The sequence below is a fragment of the Rhamphochromis longiceps genome, linkage group LG23 (assembly GCF_057381845.1).
Source record: "Rhamphochromis longiceps isolate RC_006_pf linkage group LG23, R_longiceps_female_GT1.1, whole genome shotgun sequence".
In the NCBI taxonomy this organism is placed as follows: Eukaryota; Metazoa; Chordata; class Actinopteri; order Cichliformes; family Cichlidae; genus Rhamphochromis; species Rhamphochromis longiceps.
Window position 1 is genome coordinate 1,319,512 of NC_140578.1, and position 23,288 is coordinate 1,342,799.

The window sequence follows — 23,288 nt, forward strand, 5'->3', positions numbered from 1 at the left end:
ATAAAAATGCTTTCCACCGTGTTTACTGTTGCCCAGCTTTGACAGTGCTCCGAATATTTATTGTCTCAATGCTGGCACTCAAATCTTTCCTCTTTTTATGTTTACCCTCTAACAAGCTGTGGGAGCTTCAGTGAGATCATGACTGACATTAACAAGACACAAACATTGAGTTATCTCCAGAAAATGTCTTTATTGAGACGCCCATCACATTTCATCATGAATCAGAAGAATCAACAAGTAGAAAAAGAAAACATACAAAATAAGTAACATTGGGTTTGTTTGTTTTCAAATCTGTCACGCCAGGATCTGGAGGTGATTATTTCCAGACGACGCATCGACATCAGCGGTGACAACGAGGAAAAGGGGAAACGCTCCTGCTAAGCATTTCCTCAGTTCCTTAGGATCACCTCCGGACGGACGAGGGAAACCGATCCCGGGCCAAACAAGGCAGAGAGATAACAGGTAACACAACCACACAATCAAATCAGCAAAATCCTCAAATCTGAAATCAATCGTCCTCTGGAGACTGGCGTGGATCTGAGAGGGCTGGATCAATGACGGGGGGATAAAGGTTCTCGCAACATCACGAAGGGGGGGGGCGCGAAATAATGAAGTCCTTGTGAAACCTGCACATTATCCTCGCTGATCCACACATGTGGCACCGAAAGATGAAAGTAAAGGGTTCAAGGAGGACTCAGAGATACCTGCTGGCATCTCTTTTGCCTCGCGTGTTATCATCCAAACGTCTGTGCATGCCCTACATTTTAGTATTCTGTGGTTAACAATGTAACTGAAAACTTGTTGCAATAAACTCAAATTAGATCCATTTGTTAATGGGAATTTGTTTGAGAAAGATTTGCATCTTCTGCTGCAGAATGATGAAGATTTGAAGACATAAGTGGGAATACACGTGTCCTCTTAACATGTTTAAAAGCTGCTATCTGCTGCATTATGGCTTCAGGCAAAAACACAAAACAAAGATTTATCACAAGAAGAAGTGATTGGTGGTTGCTGGGGATCAAATGTGGTGCTTACAATCATCTGGAACGGATAAACAGAGAGAGATGAAGACAGAAGGAGGCAGTTCGCTCAACAGCGGCTCAGAGCAGAGCCAGACGGGGGAAATTGTTTATGTGCGCGCAGTGACGATATTGGGGAATACTCACTTTTCTCTCGGGATTACATAAGATGGATAAATCCTTCCCTAGTCTAAATATGTTATCTATACTCCACAAAGCCCCCAGACATCCTCTATACAATCACAGACATCCCCAGTGTATCAGGACACAATTCTTTGTAAATCTTGTAGCATAAGAAAAATAACAACTATGGAAGCACTTCATCTCAGAGCAAGCATTTTGTTGTTGTTGTTGTTGTTTACTCAGCTGATCCCTTTTGTCCCGTGTAGCTCCGATCCACTATAGCAACAAAGTATCAGGTAACTTTTGTAGCGACACAAAGTGCTGTCAGGGCAGTATCCAGTTTATCCTTCTTCAATTTTTAGTTGTAACTCAGGAAGAAATCCATCCTTCATCGATCACTGAGGGAAAAGCAGAGGCTCCAGTCGGAGCTCATTGGGATGCTCTGATTGGTCAAAGCGCTTCACTTCTGACCAGCTACAGCTCGTCTTTTCGTGTCCGTCCAATCACGGTCAGTTTGGAGAGTTGAGCGCTGAACTTTCCATCCCTGTGGGTCACTTGAGGTTAAAAAAAAGAGGAAATGCATGAAATGCCGCCACAGATGACGACAGAGCAAAAACAATCATTCAGCTGCAAACAAAGCACAAGGAGAATAACAGGACATCACGTCTGTAGGTTTGATGAGCTCCACCTGCAGGTGAGCTGGTGTAAATGAGACATGCCTGCTACCTGCAGGCAGTGAGCCCAACAGCAACGTTGCTGATCCTGTTAAAGACCTCACACACAAACAGCATCTTTATCTTTTATGTATTTGAAAAAGTCTATATTTCAGCATTTTTCAGACATGCACTAAAAAAAAATGCTTATTTGCTTTTTTGAAGGGTGGAAAGAAAAAAAACACACGAATCTCGTGTCTGTTTATTATACGCAGAGCTAGAAACCACAGCGTGGCGAGCTTAGCTTACAAAGAAAGCAAATGATAATTTAACCTTTATTACACTGGGGAAGATATTTATACAGGAACTAAACATATTTTTATTCCAGGCAAGCAGTTCCCATAAAGCAGGGGTGGGCAATTCATTTCCCCAAGGGGCCACAGCTTATTGGTGCGGCCCTACACAACAGTCCCAGTGTATCATGTGGCCCCTTGGGAAAATTAATTGCCCACCTTTACTCTAAAAGCTTAAACATGATCAGTTATTTTGTACTTTGATGGAGTCGTACATTAAAATACATTTTTGGAGCTGAACAGTTGATGCATGTTGTAGCTGTTAGCTTATAAACAAATGTAAAGGAAAATGTGTAATAAGTGGACTTCAAGCGATTTAATTAAAGCCGTACAAATTAAGAGCCTGACCATAACCTTAAAACACGTCCCAGCCTAAAATAAAACAGCACTTATAATAAATCACCAGCTGTAACACTCACTGCCTCCATGTGGCACAAACATAAGGACATGTCAGCATGTCTTTATCTGCACGTCTGAGCTCGGTTGCTCTCCTTTCCTATAGATGCTAAAGGCTACTCGTAGGTTTGTAATTAATACGCTCTCCACTGTTAAGCAGTCTATCAAAACAAACCCAGACTGCAAGTGTTTTCCAGCATCTGTAACTGTAGCGTTTAATATGCTGAAAAAGACACAGGAAATTGCTGGTCGGCTCGACTCGTCAAATCCTGCTAATCACAGTCTGGAGCCTCGGTTTGCGCGGAAACGGAATAACAAGAAATAATGCTACAGGGACAAATGACAACCCACTCACAGCTGGAGCATATGCTTTAGAGGGAAATCAGCAGGGTACTTGCAGCGTGATGGAGAGGGAGGGAGGCAGACGGAGAGAAAGAGCAAGGGATTGATGTGACAAGCAGAGGGAGTTGATTGAACACTCGGAAACACAATAAATTTCTCACCTGTTGATTCTCCGATGGTGAATTCTTCTGGCTTCAAAGGAACGTCACTCTGTCCTCCTGCTGCCGACTGAGACTGGAAACGCAAACAGCAGCCGCGATGAAGACGAGGAGGAGGAGAGCAGGGGAAGAGAGACAAAAAAGAAACAATGAAACAGAGAGGGAAACAGGATGAGAGGCGGCACAGATGACAACAATTTTGTTTGGAACAGACGGGCCGGGACAGTAGGAGGACGTGACGGCAAGGTCAAGGAAATGTTGCGCGGGGGTGGCAGGTGTGTTTGTTTGTGCGTGCAAAGTTATTTCGGTCTCATCATTCAAGGAAGTTGTGTTTTTTTCCCTGTGTGTTCGTCTTTGGCTTGCAGGGCACGGAGCTGAGCGGGAGGAGGAAACATGCGCTCGCACTAATGACAGAAAGTGTCAGGACTGTCCTTGCTGTGGGAAGGAGGCGTGTCGAGGTGCGCTCCACTTCACAGACGACCACATCAGACAGGCAGACCGCGCAAAGTGGCTGAGCTCAGACCGGGCGCGGACATTAACCTTCCACGAGACATTAAAGTGCACAGACTCGATTCCGAGTGTGACGTCAAGAAGAAATAAAGTTTTCGTGCTACTTTGACTCACTCGACTTGTGTTAGTTTGTCAAGGGCACATTATGGGTTTGTTGTATACAAGTGGAGGGAAGATGATATGTCCAACCCACCCATGTCTAGCTTATGGTCGGGTACATTCTGCTACTCGGGTGACAAATCCAAGTCCTCGAGCTACAAAATCCCGCAGCTGCAACTTTATCGACTTTGTGTCTGGGGGCACGCCTTATGTAACGGGCGCCATCGTTGTAGTAAAACAACATATTATGCATTCGCTTTTCATTGATTTCTAAGTAGAGGGACCCAGTGCCGCCCCTTTTTGCAGAAGGCTCGTGTGCCAACATTTAAAGTTGAGCAGTTAATCAAACATATTTGATAGGTGATAAATCACAGAACACTGCAAAACATTATCTGCTTCCAGCTTTTCAAATGTGAGAACTGGCAGCTTTGCTGTATTTTATAATCACTGAAAAATTAACCGTGAAATGCTTCGGACAGCCATTCGATCACACCGAGGAACTTGAAGACGTACTCTTGGGCTGCGAGATGGAAGTTTTTTAAATACTTTTCAGATATTATGAACTAAATGAATATTAAAATGGTAAGCTGCTGCTTCTTTCTCTTTGAGTCCGATTAGACAAAAGTCTGAAGGCAGCTCATCCTGTTCACAAATCATTAAATGTCAGACTTACAATAATCCTCGTTCGTGCGGAGACGTGGCACGCACTGACATTTACATATCCAGGAACGAGGCGCAAGCGTCATTATCAAACTGTTTAATTAAATACAGCTCTGAGATTTTTTTCTCTATTTGTCGCACGAGACGAGACAAAAGTGCAGATGGCGACAGCTGTGACGATCTTACAGCCCCTACGTGCTGGAGAAAAAGCATATAAGAAGCTGCTGCACACAAACGTCTGCCTCAGATTTGGTCCCAGAGGCTGATGAATGTGTTGCTGGTATAAAGGTGGATGTTTTATTATTTGCAGGCTATGCAGAAATGCTCATCAACAGAGTTTCGCCTTGTTTTTCCTGACAACTGTGCTGATGAAGCTTTAATCTCTGCACCGAAGGGGCGCCTGGAACAGCGAGGCAATACAAAGCAGAAAGTTTTTGTTTGTCCTGTCAAACCAACCGCAGAACTGTGAGGCGTTATGATGTGTTGCACCGACAGTATCGCAACTACGCTGCACAGGTTGTGGTGCAGTTTGACTACCAACAGGCAAACTTCAGTGCAAGGAAGAAAGACCTGCACTGAACCGCTGGCTTTAAGCGTGACTCATCTTGAATTTGAAAAAGAAACCAGATGAATCCAAGCTGAATGAGCTTACAGTGCTTTCATGCGATGTCAGGAAAATGAATCCCTGACTGGAGATATTCACGTGTCTGAGAAACCTCTGGCGCTTTAGACAGAAACACAGCGAACATGACGGCAGAAACTCTCGGTGCAAATTCATGATTGGCAGGAGATTTGGTGCAGCGTCTGCATTACTGCGGATGGTGCCTGGGCTCCGGCTCGGAGAGGGGATGAGGAGCTTGGTCATTTGCGAGGAGCTCAGAATCAAGCTGACATCGTAAGGAGCCAGCTGAGGTGGCTCGGCCATTTGATTAGGACGCCTCCTAGGTGAAGTGTTTTGGGCATGTCCATCAGTGAGGATAGCCCTCTAATATGCTGTTAGGCTGTAACCATTAGTTACCATCTATGCAGGCTGGGCTAGATTAGTGAAAGAGGTTATTTATTAGTAGTAATTCTGACAGAAAGTCAGTGGAGCGCTGTTCTGGAATCAGCTAACACGGTGTTGTTCTGCTTTGGGCCATGAGAGGATGGACGCGAGACTCCTTGTGGACATCCTTCAATAGTTTGCATCTTCAAGGACCAGCCCGAAAAACAGTGAACCAACCACACACCTGCAGGCGAACTCCAGCCAGCTTTTTAAAGAATCGTGGAATATTTATCGGCAGTGTCCACAGCAAGTATGATCCTGGTTTTAAAAGCATCACTGAAGCACAGCCCTCCTCTGGAAATGGGATCAGCCCACTGACAGTAATAAATAACAAACTCAGCAGCACAAAGAAACAAAACCCAGCAATCACAGTTTTTCAGCTTTGTCCATGTTGAGCACTGGGATAATTTGACAACTCAAAAACAAATGAATGAACACAGGCCCACTAAAAGCTCAGCTAACAGTTTCTTTGTACTTACATACGCGTTGGCATACTCGATTTTGGTTCCCTTCAGTTCAGCTTTGAACTGAGTGAAAAACAGGTACGACTTCCCCTGAGGCCTGGCGGGAATGAAAAGGAAATATTTGCTGTCAGTGTCACGGGTTTGCATAAATTCATTTCAATCAGAGGTTAGAAGTTTGCTGTGTTGTTTCCCCTTCTAGTCTCTACCGCCACTGTCACGATTAAGCAAAATCAATGAGGTGACTCAGCAGACGCACACATTAGCGGTGAGGGTGCTCTTAGCATCGGGGTCACCGAACTGAAGAAGAAGAGTACCTCCGCGGGCTGCTCATTGGCCTGTGAGTGTTGTCCTGGTATAACTGCAGTTACGGGGACCTAAATCTGGTTACACAATCACAACACGGGGGCCCGACTTCCTTATGGGGACATTTTAGGGTGAAGGCAGGCTTTAAGGTTAAGGTGAGGTAAGCAGTAGTTGTGCAGCCTCCATTAAGCCAATGCAAGTCAGTGCAGCGTCCTCTAAAATCTGTGTCTCACCTCCACACAGAGCAGGAGAACAGTCTGTTGTCATCAGTCAGGCCCACACTCATCAGCCATTGCTGCGTTACAGAAAAAAGGGACAATATTTTAGCATAAAGACCGCAGTAATCAGTGATGTGAGGCTGGAGACGCACAGTGAGAGAGAGGGAGGGGCTCACCTCGTTGGTTCCTCCTTGAGAGGCGTACGTGAAAGAGCATTCATACTCCCCCTGCAGAAGGAGAATGAAACCAGGTGTTAGTGCCGTGTTTTGGATTCACCTACAAAACTTTCCTGTAAAACGAGAAACTCTGTGTTCCACTGATCTCACTCAGGTTTCAGTTTAACCTTACATAGAAATAAAGACAGAATATGGTTGCATGTAAACTCACATCCTTTCCAATAATACCCTGAACACTAACACGTTACTCTTTAGGAGGAACCCAAGAAGCTCTGTTCTGTCTGTGCATCGGAGGTTAGCGAGGGTGGTCTCTGCCAGACAGCTCCCCTAAGAAAAGCCCAGAAACGATTTCTTTATTTTGTACTGAGGTCTCAAAACCTTTCTTAATGCTAGAGCGTGTCAGATGTTGTTTATGGGGGAAAGAGTTGAGCCAGATTAAAAAAGCCATAAGAAATTACCGCTGGTCTTTTTGGTTTTGGATGTTCCTTTTGCTTGTTGATCATCATTTAAAAGAACGCCGTTTAAAGTCTGGTCTACGTGACCTGGTACAGATGTTTAGAATTAGCCTGGGTACTGCTAAAAAAACAATTTCTCTCTATTCAGATTTCAGCGTAGCACGACAGACACGCCTGTGGTTATTTTCTGCCACATTAGTAACAGCTTTCACCAGTTTCAGCTTGAATAGTTCATTCATATTAAGCTTTTCAGCATCACGTAGACTGAATGGCTCCGTAACGTAGTGGTTAACATATTCACCTAACGTGTAAAAAGGCCCTTGGTTTGATACCAGGAGGAATCACAAACTGTTTGGGGTTGGCTCAGGAATCTGGTAAATCCAATGTGTACTGAGCCAACCTGAAAGTAGTTTTAAATATATTTAATTGGTCCTGAAATGACCTAAATGAGCTAAACAGGGCTTCCTGATGTGAAGATAAGATGTGCATGAAGCTTTAGAAAATGTGAATGAGGGCAATAATGTTGGACATCTAACTGCAACATTTCCTACTGATGAAGGCCTTCCTCTGGACCATTCATACTATACTAAAGTAATTAAGTAACAGATTGAAAAAATGAAATGAAAGAAAAATTCCAGTTTTTTCACTTTGTAGTACAGAATTAGTTTACACCTTTATTTCTTAAATCTCGCTGACAGATTCCTCTCATTTACTACAGCAGCATTTGTCTATTACGTAGAAAGAAATGAGAGGTAAGGTTGTATTTGCACCTTTTTTTCTCATATTCAGATATCTGTGGGAATAAATGTGCAGCTAATCTTCGGTCCACTGACAGAGAAGGGGAATTCCACTGCTCTGGACTCTGGACACTTGAGATTAAAGTGGGCTGTCTGTGGCCAACGACGCAGAGGGAGTCTGACATTCCTGGTTTAGAGCATGAAAGTGAGTCAGTCACACCTCTGCCATCGAAACGAGGAAATAACAAATAATAAGTCAAGCTACAGCTGGACGAGTCAGCGAGTTTCTTTTTCTATTTAAAGTAATAATCTAATGTAACAGCTTGTAAGATGACTTTGACTTTTTTAAACTGCGACTTTGCAAACACCTCCCACGTCAGAATATTAGAGACACGTAATGGTTCTCTTTGTCACCGCTGAAGCTATCAGGGACACCTGAGCTTTACCTGCTGTGACCAATGACGAGTCAGCTTTTCTTTGATTAATCAAACAAGAAAAACATTAATTCATTAAATAATTAGTTCGATCGTTAGTTTAACAATCAGACAAAAGTTGTTTTTACAATTTAAAGTGAGCAGTCTTTAAGTTAAAAGAAAAGAAGCTCTCAACCAATCAAAAGCGCCATTGTGACAGCGACGTGTCAGCCCCTCACAGGCTGTGTCGTCATCAGACAGCGACTAAAGCTGCCCAGCAGATTGTAGTTTTTCTCTTTTGTTGTTTATAACATCGATTATGTCCGACTGTAATAAGAGAAGCAGACCTCAGCTCCTCAATGATAATTAATTTAGCTAATATGTGTTAATAACTGACTGATAAATCACATTGGAGTGGGTTACAGTGAGCTGCGCGGTGAATTCAAATTTAATCCACGTAAAATTAAATTTTACGATTCAGGATTTATCGGTAGCTCCGTGTTTCCCTGCACGAGGGCTCGTTTTAAAGCGGGAGATTTACAGCGAGAAATAAAGACACCGCTCGGCGGAGGCACTTACAATGCCCTCGGAGAAGGTGTGCACGACTCCTCCCGGTTTCACGTTGAACTCCACCGTCTTCGCCTGCTCCTCGGACGCCTCCGCCGGGACACGCGCTGCAATCAGCGCGAGCGCAAACAGAAACGCCAGATTACCGGCGCAGGTGTTACTTTGACGAGCCATGTTTTCCTCCTCTGACCTGCAGCTGGTGCGAGCAGCGCCTCCGGTGTCCCGTCCACTGTGAGTGTCGTCACACTCCACGTCACGAACGCTGTAAAACAGAGACAAAAGGGCTACGAGTAACATCACCGCGCGTGACTGACAGAGAATAATAATAATAATAATAATAATAATAATAATAATAATAATAATAATAATAATAATAATAACTGTGTTAAATGTTGACTGAATAAAGTTACTTTAATGGAGACGCTGACCGTGTTGGCCACACGGTGTCGCTGTAGTTTAACCAATTTTACATAGTACTTTATGTTTAAGGGATACTAAGGGTATTATTATTATCATTATTATTATTATTATTATTTAAACACGAAGAAATAATTTAATTTTAGCATTTTATTTTACTTGTTGTTATTATACAAGTGATGTAACAAAATAGAGATAAATAACAGAGAGATAAGAGGTGTGAAAGAGTTTCTATATTTGTCCTTGTGGCAGTAGAGATAATTCAGTCTGTTAGGAAATGTGCTCTGCTGTCTGTCCCGTAAGTGTTGCAGGGGGTGGTCAAAATGACTGAAGAGTCTCCACCACACCTGCAAAAGAGCAGTTTGCAGCCCATCACAGAGTCGGCCTTCATCAGCTTATTGGTGCTTGTGTGTGTCTAAAGCTCAGATGAAGCTCCCCCGGCAGACCACAGCAAAGTATGCCGTGATCACCACAAACTGAGTGGCAGAAAATGATCACTGAATGATCTCAGCCTCCTCAGACAAGAGAGGCTGCTCATCCCCCATCGTGCAGCCGGTGTGCTGCTCTTCCATTTAAGCATGTTCTTATTTATATGCTAATTTGTAGGATTACGCCACTACAACCTTTTTAATTCGACACTCTGCTGCATTTATCTGCCAGTTTACAAATTCTTTGTACAAATTGATTGAAATCCTGGAAGGCAAAATAGTTAAGCCTGCAGTATGTCATCTATAATTTCTAAAAAGGGGTCATTAGTTGGTGCGATCATTGGTAAAATGTCTGACGCTCTGATGCTGGGTTATTTTATATAACGCCTTTAGATTACTTATACAGAACAATTAGTGTTTAAGCAACATGTTGCTGTTTCTGCTGCTGAGTTACTTTAAAGTATTTCATGTTCAGAAATATTAATATGTGGAGGCCAAATTAATCAGATGTGTCCAGAACTTTAATTAAATTGAATTTATATAGCAGCAAATTACAAGGCACTTTATACTGGAAGGTAAAGATCCTACAGAAAAGCCCAACAATCAGAACAAGGCTGACATCTGTATTTATTATTTTTAACCACCTGGCTGTAGCCCTGAATGTTTGGCCAAGGATGTCACATTCAGGTGTGAAGGGGTGAGGTCAAAGGGCACATTTTGTCTTTCCAAACACGTGCAGCAGTTTAAGAGGAGCATTAGCTGCTGGCTCATTGTTCTTATTCTTTCGCTGCACAGATACTGAACGTGATAACATCCTTCATTAAGATGAAAGCTGATAAAAGGACACGTTTCCTATAAAGCACGCTGCAGTTACTTCCCCAGTGTGTCCACATTTTCTCCACAATTAGCAATGTTTGTATTTCCTGTCTGGGATTTAAGAAAGAAAGAAAGTGTACTTTATTGATCCCCGTGGGGAAATTCCTCTCTGCATTTAACCCATTCACTCAGTGAAGCAGTGGGCAGCCATTGGAGGGTGTAGGGACGGTACCTTACTCAGGGGTACCTCAGGGTAGCTGTTCAGGGGAATCTAACCCCCGACCTTCCAATCATGGGGCCACCATTCTACCTACTGAGCTATCCCTGTAGTAATAACACACTCGCAGCCTACATATGTACCACAGCCCTTTTAAAACTGTCTATACTGCTGTAGTTATAACTTTTGTTATAGAGTTTCATGTATAGTATATTTAATATAGTATATTACACACTGTGGCAATGCTCACAAGCATATACAAAGCGGGATGAATGAAATACTTAGATCAGTCCGTCTGGCACCAACGACCACGCCACATTCAGAGTGACTTTTAAAAGAACCTTTTTCCTGATTTTGATGTTCAGTTTGAACTTCAGCAGGTCGTCTCGGCCACGCCTCTATGTCTAAATGCACTAACGTGCTGCCACGCGGTTGGCTGATTAGAAATTTGCATTAATGAGGAGTTGAGCAGGTGTACCTAACAAAGTGACCGCTGAGTATCCTCCAGTGCAAAAGTAAGAATAAGTACTTAAACACAGCTCTTGCTGTTACAGTTAGACCTAGAAACTGTTGCTGTCACGCTTCTGTACAGAACCGCAGCAGATGAAATGAGTCAGTTAAGATGCAAATGAAGAATCTCTGCTTTAATCCGAGGGGTTGAACAAAGATCCTGCATCAACACTTGACGAACAGCTGTCATTTTATTTATCCGCGGCTCAAATTGGACAAATTAACATAATAATAAACGAGCTGTTCATTTTTAAAACTTTGTCATAAATCCAGTAAGATTATTTGTTTTGTAATCCACACATATTAAATCCACACTACAATAATTAGGCGTGTGTAAACTGCATTTCTTTGGTATTGCTTTTGACTTACTCGAGATTTCTTTAGGCGCTGTTTGAGGCCCGCTCTGCCTCAGCAGGCTGTGATTCATGAGGCAACCCTCCGATTAAACTTTGCACTACTCTCGTGCTCTTGCATATAGCAAACATGTCGACAGCTGTCTTTTTCACACTGCAGTAACATTTTGTTTTACACGAGGCAGCAGCACAGTCTCACGTCTGCTCACGTCCGTGGATGTGTTTTATATGTCTCCGGAGCCAACATGCGTCCTCCCGGTGTAGCGTGAACAGATGTTAGGCACGGCAGGAGACACGCTAACGTCGTCTGACAGCCAAGTGTAAAACCCATAAAACAATATGAACATTCAGAACAGAAAGAAATGGAAGGCTTCAGCTGGGCGACCCCCCGCCCTCTCTCCCCTGCACCTCCTCATCCAGACCTCCTCCCGGCCCCAAAATTATACAATAACAGGATAAATAAAACAGCATGCATTTGCACAGGGCTGTCGAGTGTTTGCTTCAGGAGGGAAACCACACACAGGATCCTTCTCTTTCAAACAGGGGAAGCTGTTGAATCTACAGCGGTGTGTAAACGGCCCAGTTTAGAGCCCTCGTCCAGTCCAGGTAAACATTGTTTCCACTTTTGGGACATCAGACGCCGCCGGCGGGAGAGCCGTGAAAATGATTCAGTCATTTCCCCCCCGCTCGCACAAATAGCTTCGACTCTTTGCTTTAGACAAACAGTTCACTCACAGCAAACACAGAGCACGGATGGAGGAAGGGAACATTAAGTTGCCATCGAATAATTTCACTCGTGATGGAAGCTCGTATTCCAGACTTTACACACACACTCACACAGTGGGAGGAAAACAACACAGCAGCACGTCGGTGGTGTGTGTGTGTGTGTGTGACTCTACAGGCGTCAGGGTTAATTTGGTGCTTTTATTAGTTCTGAGCAGCTGCTGTTGAGCTGAGTCGCCCTGTGGCGTGAAAACTTTCCAATTTCTTCCTCTTAGTTAAAAACAAACAACCAGCACAGGAAAACTGCATCGTTTGTTTCTTACCTCTGGGTGATTGATCACTGTGGCTACAACTGCAATGTTTTGGTATTTATGTATTCATGGTGCTGATGTCTGCGATCGATCTGAAACAGAGTTATATGTGATGGTTTTACGCTGTTATGGACATCTGGACCCACAGTGGGCCGGGCATCGTGGTTTCTAACTGACAGGTGCTGAATATAGGAAGAGATCACACTGTGCACGTCGTGATGCGGCCACTGGTGTTTGGTGTTAACAGCAGATGTAGTGACTTGATCAGACCTTGTCAGATTTGCCGTATTTCTTCGTGGCTCTGATTGTCACTGGAAACATTCCTGGGATATTCTGGTCCATACTCGCATTGCACAGCTGATGCAGATTTGTTGGCTGCACAACCATGATGTGAATCTTCTGTTCCACCACGTCCCAAAGGTCTCTTTTGGATTGAGATCCGTTGACTGTGGAGGCCATTTGTACCGTCATGTACAAGATAGTTGGAGATGATTTGTGACACAGTCGACAGACATGGTCAGCAACAATACTCAGGTAGCCTCATTCTGATGCTCAGTTCGAACTTCAGAAGGTTATCTGAATGATATCTACATGACTATATGCACTGTGATTAGCCGATTAGACATTTGCAATAAGATGGACTACACCAGGTATACCTAATGAAGTGGCCAGTGAGCGTATGTTTGAGTCAGTCCCAAAACCAAAATGATCTCTTTTCAAAAGGTTTAGTTTAACAGATTAACAGGCATCTCTTATTGTCTCTAGTGATACGTATTAACATCATTTTCTGCAGTGTTAACATGCAGATGAATAGGTGTACCTAATGAAGTGGCTGGTCAGCGCTGTGATAATGTTCTCTCGGAGTGCATTAAAGAGAACACTTGACATCGTGGCGCACAAAGCTGTGATTAAGTGGAGTCTGTGACCTGTTAATGCGTCCTTTTAAAATGCGTTTCAGTGATCTGGACACAAGTGGAGCGCGTCATTGTCCACACCTGTTATTGTCACACACCTCCAAGCTGCCCGCTGTGGTACTTCGCACAAGCTTTTAGTGCTGTCCATTTGTGATCTGATTGCATTTTAAAAGGTGATGTGTTTTAGTGTCTTTGAGTGTTTTCTTACCCACAGTCTGTGGCAGGAAAAAATGAATTCAGAACAATTACCAAATACAGAGTAGAGTTAAATTGCACATAAATGTCTGAGTTTGTGTGCAGGGGATGATCAGTGTTGTGCTCACATAGGCGGTTATGCTGCCACTAAGTGACTGTAAAAATCTGACAATGCATCTTTAATACAAGTGTGGTGCTTTAGTGAAGTCACAAGACAAGCGTAACAATATGGGCGTGAAACTAACACACGTGCATATTTTTAGTCTGTGACTGCTTATCGACACTGTTCCAGTCTAAGTCTGTACCCAGGAATATTGACGTCCATCATGTGTTGCTGGGGTCTGGGCTCTTGGCTCGGACACTTGTTGACTGGGCGTCTCAGACAGTCTGGGCACGGCCTCACAGACACTCAGCCCACAGTAAGAAAGGCTCCGTCGCTGATGTCAGCAGTTTGCAGTCGGGTTTTCCTGCCCGTCAGTGGATCTGTGGAATTTCTCTCCTCCTTGTCATCTCCAACCGGAGCGACCGGCAGCTCTGCCCACACCCTGCAGGCTTAGTGCACCGGCCCACCCTTAGCACACAGCAGCTGGGAGCGCTGGAGGAGGTGGCTCTGCCCTGACCCTCTTTCACACTCAGATGGTTCGCTGGCCAGAGACGGTGTAGGTTCAGCACAGAGTCCATGTTTGGATAAGAGGATGAGTGAAATGGGTTTCAGCACAGTGTGATGCGGTTATACAGGATGCGGTGCAGGCAGCATGCTTTCCATGTCATCTCTGGTAGTTTTTCCATCTCTTGCATCAGTGTGTGTATTTGATTTCCTCTGTGTCCTTAAAACATAACAAATAGAGGTGACCTCATCAGGACCGACAGACTCTTACTATTATTGTGCGAGGAACTGGAGAAGTTGGTGACAGGCTGTGACTTGATGCTGCCACAGACAAACTCTGCAAATGATTCAGTGAATGTGATCCTAGAACAAACTCCCGTGACCCCGCTCTGCACCTGTTAGCATATGCATCTCATCAAAATCCTCTTTCATTTAGGCTTACTGCTGCTAAAAGCTTCCATTTTACTGCAAGAAGTTTTCTGCTGAGGTTCAAATTACTGCAGTGGGCATGTTTGGTTTGGAATGGTTCCCACGACAGTCCTGCTGTGCCTAATGACGAGTGCCAAAGAAAAAGCCCGTACAATACAGGACATACCTCCTGCTTGTTTTTCTGCCAATCTTCTGTGAGGCAAACAGGCCTCATTAAAAAAAATAATAAAAACACGGAGCAAAGAGGAAGAATTGTGTTTTGCGCTGGTTATGTCCTCCAGACAGCGTCCCAGTTGGTCCCGACTAAATTCGGTGACAAAGTGTAAACAGAGCGAGACACTCGCAGGCGTCTCACATGGAGCCACTGCCAGGTGACTAAATGTTTTCCCAATCACTCACCAGCAATAACACAACACAACAAGCACGCAAAAACACACTGGTGTCACAGCGCTCTCGTTCTCTCGCTGCTATTTTGATGACGTTAATGAGCAAAGTGGGATCGTTTCAGGTATTTCTCTGAGGTGTGTTATTCCTAAAGCATTTAGGAAATGTACCGCTCGACACTGAACCGCCTCTCAGCTCGTGTTAACTGGTGTTAATGGGCAGCCAGATGAGTTCAGGCTGAGAAATATTTGCTCCCAATTGTAATTAGACTAATTCAATAATTAGATGTCGGGGTTGCCTTTGTTTTCAGAAATCTAAATAAGTTTTACCATAAAGCTTTTAAAAGTCGAGCCTTGTTTCAGTAGAATACATAAAACTATAAACTGCTGCTGGAGCAAAGCATTGCAAATAATCCACACGTGACAGCTTTTGAACTTTTTAAATAAGAGCAGCGGCACGCTGTATACTTCAGGGTATATTTGCTGGTCTCTGACAAAATCCTAATAGATGTGATGGAGGAAAGCTGGAGCACCACTGCTTCCCCACAGTCAGCACCAAGTCAGTCTCACAGTAACAGCCAACAGCACAAAATCCACTTAAAATGAATATTCATATAAATAAGTAAAAGGTCAAATTGAGCCATCCTGGCTTTGGATACAATAAATCATATAAATACAGATTCATTTAGAAGCAAACAGATGATGGTATCAGCAGCTGCTCATTAGGAGCAGTAAGAAGAGATTAAGTACATGTTTGCCTGTGAGATGTTCAGTCTGCTGTCAGGTCAGCTCCTGTGAAGCAAAGAAAAAAAATACCTTAAACATTTTTACCTCCAGAGTCACTCGTGAAAATCGAGAATACTTGACCCGACTTACACAACGATCCTGCAGTTTCTCGCCTGGACGTAGCTTCCCGTGTACCTGACGTCACACTGAGCCTTGTTGTTGGAGAAGTCAGACTCCTCGACCAGGTGAGAGGGGTTCACCGTTACCTGAAAATCAAATAAACAACAATCATTTAGAGATGAAATGTGAATAATAATATAAATAATATAAATCCGTCCTGCAAACCCACCTTGAGTATGTAGTTCCCCGGCGGCACATCAGTGATGTCGATCCACTGGCAGTCGATGTTGGCGTGGTACGTGTCATAGCATCCAGGACTGAGACCCTAAGAAGACGCCAAACTTACACAACCTGCTTCTGCGATGCTTTAAAAGCGGAAATCTTTACGTTTTTACGAGAAAGACGTAACCAGTGAAAATCCTGCACAGATACAAAAGTGCAAACTGACTTGTGTGTGAGTAGTGCAGGCAAAGCGTCGCCGTACTCCTGCATCACACGACGTGTCCTCTAGACAGAAACTGGCTTTGTGTCCCTCAGCAACCTTCAGTCCAGTGGAGACATCCAGCAGGTCGTAGTTACTAAATGCTTCCATGCTGTGGTAATGCCTGAAGAGGAGAGAAATCTTCTCTGCTAATGTGTTCAGGAAACCGTCCTTTCTGCTGTATTTACAGTACGTAACATTCTCTTAAATCTCATGTTTCCCTTTTTCAAAAAACAAAACGTGTAATTACCCCAATTAAAACAGATGAAGAGATTTGGTCTACTCTCAGCTGTTTCTGAACTGTTGGCTCTGTGGGATGTCAGAGTGGATGTTCCTAAAACGCTCACCTCAGGCATCTTTGGCTGAGAAACTACAGTTTCCTAAAATTAACTTCTCCCTCGGACATGTTTTAATGTTTTATCTGTTAGTTATAAATCCTGTGTCCACACATCACTCTGCAGGAACTGGGGTGTGACTTTGAGGACATATATGGTGTTTCTAACTCACTGGTGACAGCTGTGCCACTCCCACTCATGCCTGGGTCTCACCGGGAGGAAGTCTGCTGTTCCCTGGTTCTTCACTCGCTGTGGGAAGCGCAGCAGAACTCGATAGTCGAGGTCACTCACACTCGGGTGATATGCAGAGCTGAAGGAAAAGGAAACAGGAAATGAGCCAAGATACCTGGAGCACCTTCACTGTGTGCCGAGATGACACTCGGAGGGTTTTAAGCACTCAGTGCGCAGCCGGAATCGACTTGCACCACCTTTTTAAGTCTTTGTCCTCCACACATACATGCCTCACTGCACAGTTTACTCTATTTCCTGCTCACCGAGCGGCAGACGCAATGATTTACTGCAGAGGTGGTTTCTGGTCTTGCCTCAGCAGTTTTTGCATTCACCTCAGAAATCCTTTGCCTTTCATTTCAGAGTTTATTTTATTTGGCAGAGCGGCTGCTCAGATCAGAGGAGAGAATCTCAGGCAGCAGCCAGGTTTGCGTCCAGTCATTCTGTCACTCAGCTGTAGCATCCAAATGGGATGTGGGCCAACACAGTGAGGCAGGCTCAAAGAAGTCCTATCTTTTATTATCTCGATGTAAATGTGTTTGTCCTGCCTGACGTCACACGTTTCTGCTGCACAGCAAAAATAACCTGTATTGTAAAATGTCAGTGAAGAACAACTTAAATTATTTTTGACAGACAGATTCATATAAAGCCCAATAAAGCACCTGGAAAGACAGTTCTCCTCAGCTGCACAGCGAAGTGCATACATCTGTGCTCTCTGAATGTACGAGGCTGCTTGGATGTAGTAAGGGTCAGGAACCAAGTCTGGAAGACCTGCAGAGGAAAAAAATCAGAAACTTAAACGATTAAAACAACCTAAAGGCAAAAACTGGGGCATCAACTTTCCACTAATGGGATTTCAAACTCATTTTACTCATCAAGAGTCACATAAATGTCCACATTTAATCCCTCAGATATCTGAATATAAGATAACAAAGGGCAATTTTAACAGAATATCTGAATTTTTCTACATGATAAATGTGTAAAATAAAAGAAAAAGTGCTCTTAGATCACTGACCAGACTGTCCTGTACTTATGAAACATAAAGCTTTGTTGATGGAGTCTGTCCTCTGTGTTTGACAGCTCTGTTCTACACTGTCTAATAAACTGCATCCTTATTGAAAAGTGCTGCATGTGTTGATTTGACTATGCAGACGTCACAAAACCTGTATCTATACAGATCAGCATAATAAGAATCTGCTTGGGAAGAATAATGAATGGACAACTTTAGATATACTGTCATAAGCTGCAGAAGTAATTTCTCCATCACTGCTGGCTAATCACTAATGACTCTCAAAGTCTATCAATCAAGCATTTAATTTTAACTTTGCTCAGAGGCTCTGGCACGGGAGACATTAGTTTTGTCATAACGAGGCATTAACTCCGGTTCTCATTAAAATGCATTAAAATCTGCATTAGATGGGATTTAAATGTGGGGCTCGGCACTCCTTTCGGCGCCAAACCAATTTGATTGATTGGGCGTGATAATGTCTCTAACGCTTCAAGATGCGTGCCTCTCCATAACTACTTTTTAATACACGTTGGTGTCTTTGCCGCGGTGCTTCTGTCTCACCGTTGTGGAAGAACCTGGTCCCGTAGCCGGCTCCTGGTGGAGGGCGCGCACTCAGCCTGTTCCTGCGGTCTGGTGGGTAAACGTTATAGAAAACCGAGTTCCTGTGATGAATACTGTGCGGGTCTCGTGGGTCAGTCGCGTCTGTAGTGCGTGAGGCATCGGGTCCGCTACGTGGAAATTGTAATTCTACAGCGTTGCTGTACAGTGCTGTGGGAGAAACAATTAACTCTGGCGTGACTCTGGTCAGAGTGTGCGCTCTTTGCACACCGCGCGCACTGGGAGCGTCTCCCAGCGTGGTCTCCTGGGTTATATGACGTGCGTTCCCAGCGTCCTCTGCCGTGGTCACCCATATTGATGTGGCAGGTGATCGAACAGTTGAATGCGTGCTCTGGGACCTGGTTCTGCCGCTTCGGCTGTGGGTAAAATCCGGCGATCTTGCCTGTGACGCGCTGGCCCGTTGTACACCTGTATCATCTCCAAGTGCACTACGGCCTCCCCGTGGGACTCCGCTGCCGGAGAACTCTTGGACGGAGGTAAGAGCTGAAGAGCTGCTGGACTGTGACCGGAGGGACCCGGAGTATCCCACAGCCTCTGTGGTGGTTTGGCTGCGGGGTGGGGACTGACTGCGTGTGCCAGGTCGTCCCGAGGCGAGTATATACTGATCCGTATCAGCACCAAGGACCGACGCATCCACTTGAGTGCGCTCGTTTTGTTGAAAATGGCCGTTGAGTTCGTTAAATTCCCAAGATCCGGTTCTGGTGGGTCTACTGGACGCAGCCGGAGGGTTCACTTGGTTGTTTGCTCTCAATAGAAGCTGAGCGCGTCTCCGTGTCTGTGCTGGTAAACGATACTGAGTCCCAGTGCTCAGTAAACTGTACACCTGACCGTTATTCTCCCACTGAATCCGGTGTGTCCACGGTCCAACACGTGCACGCAGATGGTGCTGACCGGTGCCCAAACACACCAGAACACCAAATAAGTAAAATAACACAAACACGAACTTCTCCATGGCTCGTCGGGATGGCAACTGCTCCAAAAGTGACACATGAAATAGGCTGACATTTGAGTTTGACACGGGAGGTGAGGGGGTGTTTTGAATATGCTTGACTCCGTCACGAGGTTGCGCACAGCATCACCGGCAAGGGGGCTTGGTTTGAGAGGTTTTTGGCATCTGTGATGTGATTTACAACCATCCACCCATGTACAGCAAGAAGCCGCACTCACAACCGTGGGCATCAGCAAGTTGGTGAAATTTAAACAAAACAAAACAGCATTCCATCTGAAACTCTCTTATTGTACCCAAAATACAAATTTTAGTGATTACATGTGGCTTCATTAATTATGTTCAAACGGATGAATACATAACGCAAGTAATAACTTTATGATCAGTCAGTGAATGAAGGAGCTCAAGAGTGCAAATATAGTTGCAATAAAGTGACAAATATGCCCTTTTATGTCAAACAAAGACCGAAATAAGTGGCATCAGTGTGAGGATGAGAATGAGCGATCCAACCTCACACTGCAGATATCAGGGCAAAGCACAGTGTGTGTGGGGGGGGGGGGGTTGCAGTCTGCGCGCACAAGAGGGCTAACAACGCTGTGAGTGACGGAATCCACCCAAACTGAGGAACAGCTTGTTCCCCAGAGCTGAAGCCTGCACTGTTTGCACTATAATATAATATAATATAATATAATATAATATAATATAATATAATATAACATAACATAACATAACATAACATAACATAATATAATATAATATAATATAATATATCATGTTGCTATTTAATGTTTTTTGTTCGTGTTGCAGCTGCTCTGTGAGCCAAGCTTTCGTTGTCTAAATTCAATGGCAATATATCTCTGCACCACACGATGGCGATAGATTCTCACAGACAGTCTGTGCTCTGCTTCCGCCACCAGTCATCTTTAAATCTTTTTTTTATTCAATGAAACCTTTATTTAACTGTCCATCTCGCGGCATTACTTAAAAAAAAAATCATATTTAAATACAAAGAAGATTAAATACATGAACGACAGTAAATTGATAAAATAAGAGCAAATAAATATGGGGCGCCGTTTGTAAACTGAAACATGCCGAAATTAACAGCAACATTTTTCCACATTTAGCTCTAAATCTTACAAAAACATGTTTTTTCGAGTCATTTTTTACAACATTTAGTAAAACATTTGTAACTTTTCATATTTAAAACAGGATTTTAAATGTTAAATCTAAATGTTAAATGTTAAATCTAAATGTTATATATAAATCTAAATGTTAAATGTTAAATCTAAATGTTAAATGTTAAATCTAAATGTTATATATAAATCTAAATGTTACGGGAAACTAAATATTTAGCTAATATGCAAATTTATTGTACGGGTCAACGGAAATACCAAAATAAAAGCTTCAAGAAAACCTCCCGCGCTAAAGTGTGCCGGTCGTGGTCAGGTTCTGTGTTTGCGCTCCTCTTACGGTCACTTTTGACTGCCATGAGCTGCTTCAACTATTCCCTGCCAGCATGTCCAGCGATTTAGCTGAAAACATTGGAAGAGCCGTTTTGTCGGCCATTCAACGATTCAGCGGTAATGCACCCTCGACCTCACAAACGCCGCAGCACTTGGTAAGTTTATTGTATAGCATTTTGGACGGGTTGATAGCAGTGTTAGCAAAACTAGCAAAGCTAAATTACTTAGCTAGTCCTCAATTATTTCATTTGGTAGGCAGCAGACAGAGATCGAACATCATACAACTCTATTTATTTATTTGGTAGGTAGGTAACAGTCGTTCTTGATGTAAATGTTTCCTTAGGAATCCAGCAATGCACCTGGACCAAGTAGACCTGCCGTCTCCACTGGGATACCATACTGCTCGGTAGGCCTTCTTACACATATCATTTAGCTGACTAATTTTTGTTTTTTCTTTGGTGTAATATGTCACCTTAAATTAAATCCTGTCAAAGTAATGATTCTGATTCTACATACATTTCATCTTCTTAGGGGTCCATCACTAGCAGTGTCACATCACCACCAACAACATTCACAAGTTTTACGTCATATTTTATTACTGTTTTTGCTCTGAAGTGTCTTTTGATTGCTCACTTTCATATTTTAAAACTATTGATAAAATATTACTCTAGCTAATCTGTCACAGTACAATTGCCTCAAATTACCCATCTTTTGTTATAGAATTGTGCTCATTGAGATTTTCTGTGCCGTGTTCTAGGATGGTTACCAAGGAAGGCTTCAGATTTCCAAAGAGGAATTGGAAAATGTTCTTTCCCTGAAAACATCTTTTACTGAAGCTGCATCTATCCTTTCCATCTCCAGGCCCACTCTGTATAAGTTACTGCAAGACTATAATATCTCAGAGTCAAAATTCAATGTAATCAGTGACCATGAGTTAGATCAGATAGTGTCCCAGATAAAAACTGAACATCCAAATGTTGGAGAAGTGATGCTGATGGGTCATCTGCGTTCCAAAAACATAGTGGTTCAAAGATGGCGCGTAAGAAAGTCACTGCGGAGGGTGGACTCGGCTGGTGTTCTATCCAGGAGAAGAACTGCAGTTGCTCGGCGAGTATATTCTGTGCCTCATCCAAATTTCATATGGCACATAGATGGAAATCACAAACTGATTCGTTGGAAGTTTGTTGTTCATGGTGCAATAGATGGATACAGCAGGATGTTGATGTTTCTTCAGTGCTCCAGCAATAATCGAGCTGAGATTGTGAAAGCCCTCTTTACTGCAGCTGTTGGACAATTTGGCAGACCCCTGCATATCAGGACTGATCACGGAGGAGAGAATGCTCAGATTTGGGAGGACATGCGAGCAAGCAGGGGTGAAAGCTCTGTCTTAATGGGAAGTTCTGTGCACAACCAGAGGATTGAGCGTTTCAACCGAGACTTAAACAACAACTGTAGCCGCATTTATGCACCTATATTTTATGAATTGGAATCACTTGGTATCCTAGACTTAGAAAATGCAACAGACCTATTTTGCCTTCATTGTGTGTTTCTACCACGAATCAACCACACTTTGAAGGAATTCAAAGCTGGATATAACAATCACTCTATTTCCACTGAAGGTAATAGAACTCCCATCCAGCTTTTTGCCTGCGGAACTCATGTGTCTCATCGTCACAACCCAGAACTTTCTACAGCAGAGGTCTCCATACCCTCCTTGTCAAACTCTGAAAGTCGGTTTGTCCCATTAAATGACAGCGATTTACAAGAGCTATATACACAAGCATTCACCCTTTTGAAGAAGACAACAATAATGGTAAAACATTGTTTCAACGAACACAGCAGTATATTTTTAACGAACTTGTAAATGTGTGATCTCAACCACAGGATACCAGCGATGTTCTAAAGAGTGATGACACTTAGTATTCTTAAATGCTGTACAGCAAATGCGTTTTTTGTACTACTGCAGAAGCCCCTCCCCTCTAGCAGTGATGCCTCCTGCCACATAAGGACTCAAAGTTAATGACTGACAGTGACTCATAGGCTATTCAGAAGGCTACAACCACTTTTAGTTTATGGGTAAAACCAGTTATTCAGATTGCAGTAAAGATCAAATTCACACTGTAATACAGTATAACAGTGAAAATTATCAACACTGAACAGTCAGTCTTTAAATCAATTCACAAGATTATCTACAGTATTGTTTTAATCATTGTAAAGTTGCAATAGTCTTAATAAATGTTGCTGTTAGATGTCTAAGTAATCCTGGCCTGTTCTACAAAGCATGTTTAGTATACTCTGTGCATAAACTGTTTTGAAATCTCCTTGTTTAAAAAAAGAAAAAGCTTAATAAAATTATTGTATTACACCA

General features: G+C 43.3%; 3 protein-coding genes across 3 annotated transcripts; 1 reads left to right on the plus strand and 2 right to left on the minus strand.

Moving 5' to 3' along the window:
- Positions 1-165: 165 nt before the first annotated feature.
- Positions 166-8,938, minus strand: mydgf (myeloid-derived growth factor). The gene is made up of 6 exons (XM_085398435.1): positions 8,704-8,938; positions 6,520-6,570; positions 6,359-6,420; positions 5,838-5,919; positions 3,048-3,120; positions 166-1,696 (listed from the first exon to the last, which is right to left on the minus strand). The coding sequence occupies exons 1-6, from the start codon at positions 8,863-8,865 to the stop codon at positions 1,617-1,619; spliced, it is 510 nt and encodes a 169-aa protein (XP_085254561.1). The 5' UTR covers positions 8,866-8,938; the 3' UTR covers positions 166-1,616.
- Positions 8,939-13,741: 4,803 nt separating this feature from the next.
- loxl5a (lysyl oxidase-like 5a) lies at positions 13,742-19,463 on the minus strand. Its single transcript, XM_085398013.1, has 7 exons — positions 18,455-19,463; positions 17,547-17,655; positions 16,829-16,966; positions 16,289-16,445; positions 16,070-16,165; positions 15,871-15,986; positions 13,742-15,786 (listed from the first exon to the last, which is right to left on the minus strand). Exons 1-7 carry the CDS (start codon positions 19,461-19,463, stop codon positions 15,780-15,782), a joined length of 1,632 nt encoding a protein of 543 aa, XP_085254139.1. The 3' UTR covers positions 13,742-15,779.
- A 1,347-nt stretch (positions 19,464-20,810) lies between these two features.
- Positions 20,811-23,285, plus strand: LOC146640901 (uncharacterized). The gene is made up of 3 exons (XM_085398014.1): positions 20,811-21,075; positions 21,264-21,326; positions 21,678-23,285. Exons 1-3 carry the CDS (start codon positions 20,974-20,976, stop codon positions 22,782-22,784), a joined length of 1,272 nt encoding a protein of 423 aa, XP_085254140.1. The 5' UTR covers positions 20,811-20,973; the 3' UTR covers positions 22,785-23,285.
- The last annotated feature ends 3 nt before the right edge of the window (positions 23,286-23,288 follow it).

Coding starts and splice junctions, on each gene's coding strand:
- loxl5a (XM_085398013.1), bottom strand. CDS start 19,463: ATGGAGAAGTTCGTGTTTGTGTTATTTTACTTATTTGGTGTTCTGGTG. Junction 16,967..17,546: donor GAGGAGAACTGTCTTTCCAG/GTGCTTTATTGG, acceptor CTTTTCCTTCAG/CTCTGCATATCACCCGAGTG. Junction 16,166..16,288: donor CCTGCACTACTCACACACAA/GTCAGTTTGCAC, acceptor GCGTCTTCTTAG/GGTCTCAGTCCTGGATGCTA.
- mydgf (XM_085398435.1), bottom strand. CDS start 8,865: ATGGCTCGTCAAAGTAACACCTGCGCCGGTAATCTGGCGTTTCTGTTT. Junction 5,920..6,358: donor TTCTCCTGCTCTGTGTGGAG/GTGAGACACAGA, acceptor CATTCCCGCCAG/GCCTCAGGGGAAGTCGTACC. Junction 1,697..3,047: donor CACCATCGGAGAATCAACAG/GTGAGAAATTTA, acceptor TTTAACCTCAAG/TGACCCACAGGGATGGAAAG.
- LOC146640901 (XM_085398014.1), top strand. CDS start 20,974: ATGTCCAGCGATTTAGCTGAAAACATTGGAAGAGCCGTTTTGTCGGCC. Junction 21,076..21,263: donor CACAAACGCCGCAGCACTTG/GTAAGTTTATTG, acceptor ATGTTTCCTTAG/GAATCCAGCAATGCACCTGG. Junction 21,327..21,677: donor CTGGGATACCATACTGCTCG/GTAGGCCTTCTT, acceptor GCCGTGTTCTAG/GATGGTTACCAAGGAAGGCT.